The following is a 9,885-nucleotide window of genomic DNA, read 5'->3' as shown; positions in this document are numbered from 1 at the left end:
CCCCCCCCCCCCCGGGTTCAATCAGGAATATTTATGGTACAAGTCATGGACAGGTCATGGGCCGTGATTTTTGTTTCTTGCCCGTGACCTGTCTGTGACTTTTACTAAAAATAGCCTCAGCAATGATTAATGGCAATTACCCATATTGTGGGGAGGTCTCATGTGGGGCACATGACTTATGAGGAGAGGCTGAGGGAACTGGGATTGTTTAGTCTGCAGAAGAGAAGAATGAGGGGGGATCTGATAGCTGCTTTCAACTACCTGAAAGGGGGTTCCAAAGAGGATGGATCTAGACTGTTCTCAGTGGTACCTGATGACAGAACAAGGAGTAATGGTCTCAAGTTGCAGTGGGGGAGGTTTAGGTTGGATATTAGGAAAAGCTTTTTCACTAGGAGGGTGGTGAAGCACTGGAATGGGTTACCTAGGGAGGTGGTGGAATCTCCTTCCTTAGAGGTTTTTAAGTTCAGGCTTGACAAAGCCCTGGCTGGGATGATTTAGTTGGGGATTGGTCCTGCTTTGAGCAGGGGGTTGGACTAGATGACCTCCTGAGGTCCCTTCCAACCCTGATATTCTATGATTCTATGATCCATGTGAAGCCTGGTTTCCTTCGATACCTTCATTGCAAACAGCATGTTAATGAAATTATCAGAAGACCCTAAACTGGGAGGTGTGTCAAGCACCAGCCTTGATAGAAAACTCATGGGAAAGGACCCGGAGAGTTCATAGGTGTAGTAGAAAGAAATAGGTGAGATTTAGCATGGGGGGGACCCAAGGCAATCATGTGGAAGGTACTCAAAAGGCAGCTATGTAGTGGGAGGGAGGTGTCACGCTGCCTGGAATGGCTCACGACCGTGAGTGCCAACCTCAAGGTAGATTGTCAAAAAGCAGGGCAGACACCCCAAACTGGGTGTATGTTCTGTAATTAGATTTCACCAACCCAGTAACAAATGTGAACTCCTGAAGCCCTAGAACAGCCTTACAGTGGAGTCACGGACAGTCCCCTTGGGCATTCCAGTCTGTCTTGCCACCCAGGCAAACGACTTAGTGATAGATGGTTGCTATGCACCAAAGCTAACAAAAGATTTGGGTTACTCTCAGCCCCAAGAGACTAGATACTTACTCCGGGTAAATTTGCACCTTAGATCTCACACCAAACACAATGCTTGTAGCCAATCCTATTGTGAATTATTTAAGGGTTTATTAAGTACCCAAAAAATGAGAGCATTATTACAAAATTAAAGTAGGCAAACATATATACGCAAATGAATGAGTGTGTGGTTTCAAAAGGTGACAGAGTTGTAGTAATCTGTCCGCTCTGAATGTCTTTTAGGGCTAACCCAGGTTCACCCAGGGGATCTCTGCTTCTGTTTCGGAGCCGCCTCTAGCCCTTTGGGCGTCCAAACAGCAAAAGAGATGACACATTTTCTTGTCAGCTGTTTTTATTTCTTGCTTCCAGAATTCAAGCTGATGTGATGAGCCCTTTTGCATGTAGCCTCTTGATGAGTGTGAGGGGGCAGTTAACTAAGTCTTTGTATTGTAATGTTCCACAATGGTTCATTTCATTTTGATAGGACTTCTTGATGGGCAGGAGACATCCCTCCTGACTGAGTTCACAATTTCAGAGCAAGCATTTTTTACAGTTACAAAACAAAAACGTAAATACTACCTCATAGCATGTGATAGAGATAAGTGAGATTAATGCCTGCAGCAATTTCTAAGCATTTCATAAAATCTAAACACTTTGTGGTAAGTCCAGTACCCATCTTAGCCATGCGGATACACAGGGAAAACTGACTGGTTTCCAGCAATAAATTTGTCAGTGCTCAGCTGAGGTCTAAAGCCTTGGCAAGAGATGGCACCTGGTCTGCCAGCCTCATAGGAGATCCCTGAAAAGCAAGAAGGCTGTCAGAGACCTAAGGAAAGTATTGGTTGGCAAATTAGACCTTGTCTATACTGTGCTTTTTTGTGTGTGCTTGTGTGTGTGTGTGTGCACGCGCACGCGCGCTGGGGTAACTGTATCTGTGTAACTCCCAGTCTAAATACACTGTGCTGGAGTGATGTGGGGCTCACACCATCCCAGGTAAGTTGCACTGTTGCAGTATATACACATTAGGGTTGTTTGCACCAGTGTAGCTACATTGATGTAGGGCTTATCTAGACTTGAAACGCTGCAGCTGCACCACGGTAGCGCTTCAGTGTAGATATACCTATGCCGACAGGAGGGGTGCTTGCATCTGTCCACCTTCCCAATAGGCGATAGCTAGGTGGACAGAAGAATTCTGCAGAGACATCACAGAACAGGGAGCAGATAGTCTGTATCTCCACAGCACTGTTGAGACTACAGCTGGAATTTTGTGTCCCACTCCAAACATCTCCATACTGACAAACAGGAGGGAATTTTTTGGGTGTAGGTTGCTTGGGGCTTCCTTTGTGTCTGTATAGTGCCTAGCACATTGTGAGTGCTACAGGAAACAAATAACCAATGCTGATAATCATCCAGAGAAGAGCAACAAATACGTGCGAGTCTGAGATCACGCCGAGTGTGAGGTGGACAAATTTCTTAGGGTCAGATCCAACACCTGCTGATGGCAGTGGAAAGACTCCCATTGACCTCAGTCACCTTTGGATCAGACTCTTGGGTCCCAATTCAGAAAGATACTTAAACACAAGTCTAGCCATAAGTATGTGCCTAGTTCACAATGGAAGTTGTGCCATCGACTGCAGCGGGGGTAGGATTTCACCCACAGGGCGTAAGTTTAGCAGATCTAAATGTCTTTGCACCATCCGAGAGGAGGTGAGCTTCTAAGGAAGACTTGAAAGAAGAGATGCCAGAGGCTCTGAATCTTTTTATAGTTTGTGGCTAATCTGTGGGATTCCGAAGCCCTTTCCAGCATTTGTCTGTATTTTCAGTAGTGGCTATCATGTATAGCGTGAGAGGCATGATACCGTTGCAGCAGGCTGTTGATGGGCGGGAGTAGGCTGTGTATCCTTTGTTTTGTTAGTGCTAGTAAATGCCAAGAGGTTTGATTTTAGTCATGTGCTTTGTTTATTTTTAATGTAATTGTTGTGCTAATTATTCACCAATTTGCTGGCTAGTCATAGTGCTGAGATGACCACCTTCTACCACTCCAGAAAAGTGCATTCTGCAGGGAAGTGTTCATAATCTGAGTCCATTTCAGTAATCCTTATCTATTTTATGTTGCCATGACACCGAGTAATTTCCTGTCATGAGCAGGGCATGGCTAGCTCCATAAAACATAAACAATCTGTATTGAAAAAGCATTTCACCCAATCTGATTTTACTCTGAGGAAAACATGAGCCCCACGAGGAACACAAAAAAGACAAAAGGTTGGATCTGGGATGCTCTATTGTTTGTTTATTTCTATCCATTATGTAATGACATTTTGAGTTTATTAGATAATTCCCTTCTCCCTCCCTCTTTCCCCACAGAAAACAGGAGTGTCCAGCTTGCTCTCTCAGATCACTGTTACTGCAGGATATTGGATACTGCTAGCAGGGAAAATGGGAGCCACTCATTTTAGTCTTTAAAGGCCTAATGTTGTGCCATTGAATTCATGCCCTTGATTACAGTGGAAGTAGGATATCAAGCTTTACTTGCATATGGTCCCAATTTGGGCATTGTGGGTTCCTACTGTGACTGAGGGCAGTAGTCTAATTCATGCTGTCTATCCATAAAGCAATCCAGTCACTTTGATATGTAGACCCCAGTTCTGGGCTATTGCCTAAATCCACTGCACAATGCATGTCAAAGCTTAAAAGTGTATGGAGAGGCTACAGCACTGATTGGCTGGCTGGCTGGCTTCTTGTGTTCCTTTCCAGCCAACATGAAGTTTAGGACTAATGTGTTTTTAATGGTAGAAAGAGATCTTACATTATATACAAAACTGCAGGAGTGGAAGTGCAGTCATCGCATTGTAGAGGGATCTTTTGGGGGAAACTACAGTTGGAAAGATATGCATCATGGTATAAAACCTCTTAATCCAGGACAAGATTAAAATGTGAGTAGGGGTTAATCACAAATGATGAGTGAGATGCTCTAAAGGGGTCACCTAACTAAAAATAGCTGCCATATGTAAAAGGGAAAGACTCAAATATCTGCCAGTGGCAGAAAGATGTTGGGGCAGATTTGCTGTTTGTGTCAATGGTCATAGCGCCATTGGCTTTCATGCAGTTACGACAAATTTACACCAAATGAAGATCTGCCCCCAAGATCCTAGGAGAGCTCCAAAAAAGGGAGAGGAGTCTGAAGTGCTGAGAGGACTGGACAAATGTGGAAGTTACTGCAAAATCAGGCACCAGATGAGGCTTACCAGAAATCTTTCTGTATTATTTCACTGTGTTAGAAACGCTGTTACTTTTTCGTGCTGACTTAGATTTTGGAGGCATATATTTGGGAGGAATGTGTATTTATAGCTAATACACTAAAAAAAAATTGCCCTTTTCACTGGAGCTGGTAAAAAAAATGGGGAAAAAATTGAAAAGTTTTTGTAAAAAAATTGAAATTTGGAAAAGTTTTAGCACACATTTATATGTATAAGTAACAAATGTACATACAGGGCATATATACAGTTGTATCCAAGATCAAACTGGATTAGTACTGTAATATGCGTATTATTAAATGTGATTATGTGCTGATAGTTGTGTCAGATTTTAATCCAATACACTAGTGGATTATAATTTAATGACCTGGACTAAGGGCACAATTTTTTGGCATGGGGGTAAGGCTTATGGCACAGGAGGTTAGTAATTAGAAAGTCTGAATGTTTTACTTCGCCTAAAAATATCACTAGTAAATGATGAAAAAGATCTAGTGAACAAATATATCATGATGCCAGTCACGTTTAAAAATATTTACACTTTGCTTTATTGGAACTTTATCTTGGATGGGATGGAACTGTCTGTGCATGTGTGTGTATGTTAAATAATACACACACACATATGCACATACAAAATAGTCCATCCATATGGTACATATTCATACATATATCCATACGTATATTATATATAAGTTTCAGAGGTTATGACAATATATGGAAGGCATTTTTGGTAGCCCTATGCTTTTAAAATTATTGTAATGACAACTATACATTGCTTATACATTTCGGTAAACATTGGGCTATTCAGTGTTCTGCTAGCCCCAGTAGCATTGTCAGGACATATTTTTTTTTAAAATTGCTGACAGTGATGGTTTGAGATAAGTGCAGCATTTTGACATACTATCTCACAGTGATCTCTTTCTTCACTTTTCTGAAAACGTCCCTATGTGACAAACTAATATTCCTAGGACAGAAGAGTCTTTCTTGTGTTTTATTCATATGCCAATATAATACAATAAAAACTCTTTTAGAGGAAGACGTTTAAATTCTGGTGTGTGCCCTTGAGTAATGGGTTTTGGTCAGATTAGCATAAATTGCTGGCAAGCCATCTGCTAAAAGGTTCTTGGATGGAGGCTCCTGATGGATAGACTGGCAAATATAACTTGGCTTTGCTGATACTGCTGATCTTGAGGATGGAGGAAGCAGGTAGCAGATATTTGATCAATGTGGTTTGAGTTCCTGTTTGCTCGTGAGTGAAACAATTTTCTATCCTTCTATCTAAATATAGCTTACAGGCATTTTTATCACCATAGATTCTGAGTGCTGCTACAGAGGCAGGGCAGGATGGGGCTGTGAGAGAGCCTGAACCCCTTTCCCAGCCATGTTTAGGAAGGTTCTCAGATACAGCTGTGTATTGCCCAGGGGGAGTGCTGCCCTGAGGAAAAGGCATCTTACTGCAGTTTTAGAGGAGACGCAATAGCATCAACAAACCCTGCTGGAGACCCTTATCTGTTCAGAGTGGGCCAAATGTGCCCCGGGTGTAACTCCATTGAGTTCAGCACACTGGGGATGAAGAGGTCCAGCGTCTGAGCCATGTCCTGCCTTGATGACGCAACCCATGTCGCTCCTGAAGGAAAGTCTTCAGAGGGACAGTTTGTCACCTGTCTCTCATCCCTGCATAGGGAGAAAGGAAAGGAGCCAGGGTTAAATCTTTTAATAATACAAGTGAGGCTACCCACAGAGATTTAAATGCAATCCCCGTCTGGGTTTGTGGATTTCTAAAATTCGCTGCTGCCTAATTTCTCCTCTTGCAAAAATATCAACCAGTTTCTAGTGCCTGGGAGCCTAACCATTTATTAAAATAAGACCAACAATATGTTTGTGCTGGAAAACATTAAGGCGCTGTACATTGATCATACTGATTTAGGGCTCGTTCTGCCTTCCTAATATCGCCAGAGCCTTATTCTGTGAAGCTAATTGCATTATAAATCCCTTAAAGCATTTTCATAAGGTATTGCCCAAAGATATGAAACCCTCCATCAAAGAACAAAGAAACAGTTGTGGGGTTGTTTTCTCATTAAGTGTTATAGGAAAGTAAAGGCAAAAAAGAGAGAGAAAATGCCAATGTTAATTAAATGCAACGCTTGCTTTCAGTGACTAGATTTAAAGCATTGCAGGAAATCCTGAAATTTAGTCATTCCAGCTGAGAGCCCAAGGAATCGAGGGCTGTGATTTTTTTCATTTTCAGCTAGAGGTGGGCCCGACCAGGATTTGATCGTCATCAAGCTTCAGGGGTGTTTAGATCTAGACTCATCTCTACTCTTAACCCTTAGTGAGAGACTCAGCTAGTCCACAGCTGCTGTGACCTCCTGAGAGCATCCAACTGAAACACCTGCTCTCACACATCCATATGCTGACAGCCCTCTCCTTCCCACATTGTGCAACCCGTGAGATTTCCCTGAGCATCATCTCAGGACTTGACCATGTAGGAGGCGATTTCCTCACTCACGTGTTCCTCTTGCCCTCATTTATGCTTCTGAAAATTTACACTTGGGCTACTACTGTGCAGTCGAATAGATCTGGTGATGTTTTATGCTCACTTGGTGAATGAGGACACCAGTGGTACGGCGCGCCGTACTCCTCCATGGAAGGCACTGGCATGTAGTATTTAACTGCATGTGTTAAGTATACGGAGCTAAATCACACTAGCTAGGAAATAACAATCCTTATGTACAGTATGCCTGAATAACTAAGTTCATTTGCTTTGGAAGAGCTCCCCAATAATAATACTTTGCACATATAATGTGCCTTTTACCCAGGGATCTCAACTCTTTGACCAAGCTGGGTAAGTATTTTTATCTTCATATTACAGATGGGGAGTCCAAATCTCAGAGATTTCCCAAGGAGACACAAAATGTGGCAGAGCCAGAGAATTAAACTCAAATTCCCTGACCACCAGCCCTGAGCTCTAACCAACAAACTGCTCCCTTTATTATTTTGATATTTCTTTGGCTGATTGGGAGCGATGCATAACACTTTCATTTCTAAGGGCAGAAGGAATTCTCACCCCTTTTTGGCCAGTTGGAAATTATTTAGCATTTGCACATCTATAGTAGGAGTTCTGCCCATTCAAATAGTGATGTTTGGCATGCATATAGTGCCTGATGCTATTATCTTTAGTCACCGAGAGCAGTGCTTTACTCACATGAAGCCCCCTCTGAAGTACCTAGGACTCTATGCATGAGTAAGCTACTTCTCACGTTGAGTGAGAATGGAAGTATTGGGCCCTTAGCATTTGTTGAGGATTGACCAGTTAATCATCACATCAGTTCTGGGAGGTAGGTTAGCAAGCATTATTAACCCATATGGAAACAGGTGATGTAATTTGCCCAAGGTCACACAATTAGTCAGTAGGAGAGCCAGCATTAGAACTCAGGAGTTCCAGACTCCAAAGCCTATATTCAGTCCTCCAGTCCATGCTGCCTTTCAAATGGGTGACACTCTCCACTCCAGATGGCAAGAAGCTTGAACTAGCCAATCACAGGTCTCTGCACCCTTTTTGGAAATAGTGTGCACCTATTTTAAGGGTGTAAGTGAAACATACATCTTTTGTTGCTTCAGAACAAGGGATGAATTCCTTGTTGCAGCATAACAGCAGATTAAGGGGCCCACGTGAGAGATTGAGGCATGCAGTTATTTAAAAATAAAAGCCTGCCATGAGCATGCTTCAAAAGCGAAATGGATTGTGTGACTGAAATGACATCGACAGCAAGGAAAACGATAAATTTTCTGAGAGGAGTCTCATCCTCCAAAACAGGACTTTATCCTTTTGAGCTGGAAACATCTGGCATGTCAGTGGATTTTACAACAAAGGGGAGGGGGAAAACAATTTCTGGTGGCATGAATATAAGTGATTCCATGATAAGGCAGAGAAGGGGGAAGAAAAGCCCCTGCCTCTTTTCTAAATTCTAGTGGTAAAAGATACATTTTGTATTTCTCATTTTTCTGCTGCTATTGACAACGCTTGTTACTTGGTTGTAGAATTTCTTGAGTCATTTTAGTTTTTCAAAAAGTGACCATGACTTGTTACTTATACTGTAGCTGACAGAAGTGACACACTTAATATCGGGGGGTCCAAACCTGGATATCTACCAATGGAGATGGAGATCAGGTAAATGTGCACCTGCTCTTCCAAAGAGAAAAGAAGTGCCATTTTGGTAACTGCTATGACAGGGAGTTGGTGGCTGTACAAAGAACACTTTGGAAGGGAATAGGTTGAGTGTACAGTTCACCACTCAGTCCTGTTTAGGCCCAGCATGGTTGTGTGACAATGATGATCAGACATCATGCCATCTACTAGGAGAATCTGGGTCTCTGCAGAAGACTCTGGATTCTGGCTCTAGTAATGGCTGAGCACAGATCCACCAACACAGAAATGGCAAGAGCTGTGGGTCCACCCACTGACTGACTCCACAGAGAGAGAGAGAGCCATGTATGGTACACACCCATCTTATCCTCCCAGATGGAGGGAAGGTGCCAGTGGCCCAGGATGGAGATGGAATCTGAGCGAGAAAGATCTGAAAATAGGAAAGAGCATTTACAAAGCATTTATATGTCTATGTAATTTTTTTTTACTTTTTACAGACGCTTAACAAGAACAACTTAATACCTGATGAGAGGACCAACTTCTACCCCTTGCAGCAAACCAACGTGTACACTACAACCTATTATCCCAGTACACTGAATAAATATGACTACAGGCCTGAGGCCTCCCCTGGAAGGACCTTTACCAACAGCTGATGATGGACAGACTGTCCAAGGACTGGATCACTTCCTATATGAATTGTTTTTTAAACTGAGTTTATGGACCAAATATTGGCCCGGTCTCCAGATGTAAATATTGTACAAGTAGGGCCTTTTTTTTTTTTTTTTTTTTTTTTTTTTTTTTTTTTGGTTAACTGTATTACTTTTAAACAGCACATCTCCTTAAGTTGACAGAATGCTTATGGACCATGGACCATTCTGCATAGACTTTTGTGGATATTTGGCTGGTGATGACACTTACTGCTGCAAATATTCATGGCTGGATGATCAGTATTTCTCTCTGAGGCCTGAATTGCCGAGGAGCTGATTGCATGCTGTGCTAGGTTTCCACCATGCTACACTAGTGTGTTCTAAGAAACATTACAGGTAGCTCCTTAGAGCAATGGATGATTGTACAGTGACTAGACAATGGTGGTACATTGAATGACACTTCGTTCACAAGACGAGCTGCCTGGGACTCCATCATGGTAGGAACTAGAACACAGTTTTAGGTTTCCAGTGGTGTCTCCAGCATCACTAGAAGATTCCTTTCACGTTGCAGGAAATAGCCTCCACAGTCTCTTCTTTGGTAACATCCAGTTCAACTGGGGAAAGAAAACACACAAAGTACTCTACCCAAAGAAGCATTTCAGAATATTTCCAGTTTTAATTAAAAGAAAATGATACAGGCAATGAGATGTTACGTGAAATAAATGTTGGACTAATGAGATGTGGACTTTGCAT

The 9,885-nt window shown here is 42.4% G+C and overlaps 1 protein-coding gene across 2 annotated transcripts in view; it reads left to right on the top strand.

The window, feature by feature from the left end:
- SEMA5B (semaphorin 5B) overlaps positions 1-9,270 on the top strand; it is a 336,474-nt gene extending 327,204 nt beyond the window's left edge. Inside the window, exons 23-24 of one of the 2 annotated variants that reach the window (XM_024205721.3) lie at positions 8,440-8,509; positions 8,983-9,054. In XM_024205721.3, the coding sequence (XP_024061489.2) occupies positions 8,440-8,509; positions 8,983-8,990 (78 nt within the window). In that variant the 3' untranslated portion in view covers positions 8,991-9,054. Of the gene's footprint in view, positions 1-8,439; positions 8,510-8,982 lie in introns of both variants that reach the window. The other variant, XM_024205720.3, reaches the window with a different exon arrangement.
- The last annotated feature ends 615 nt before the right edge of the window (positions 9,271-9,885 follow it).

Source organism: Terrapene carolina, unplaced genomic scaffold, assembly GCF_002925995.2.
Source record: "Terrapene carolina triunguis isolate 2854851 unplaced genomic scaffold, T_m_triunguis-2.0 Scaffold62, whole genome shotgun sequence".
Lineage (NCBI taxonomy): Eukaryota > Metazoa > Chordata > Testudines > Emydidae > Terrapene > Terrapene triunguis.
This window is presented reverse-complemented; position numbering and strand designations above follow the sequence as displayed.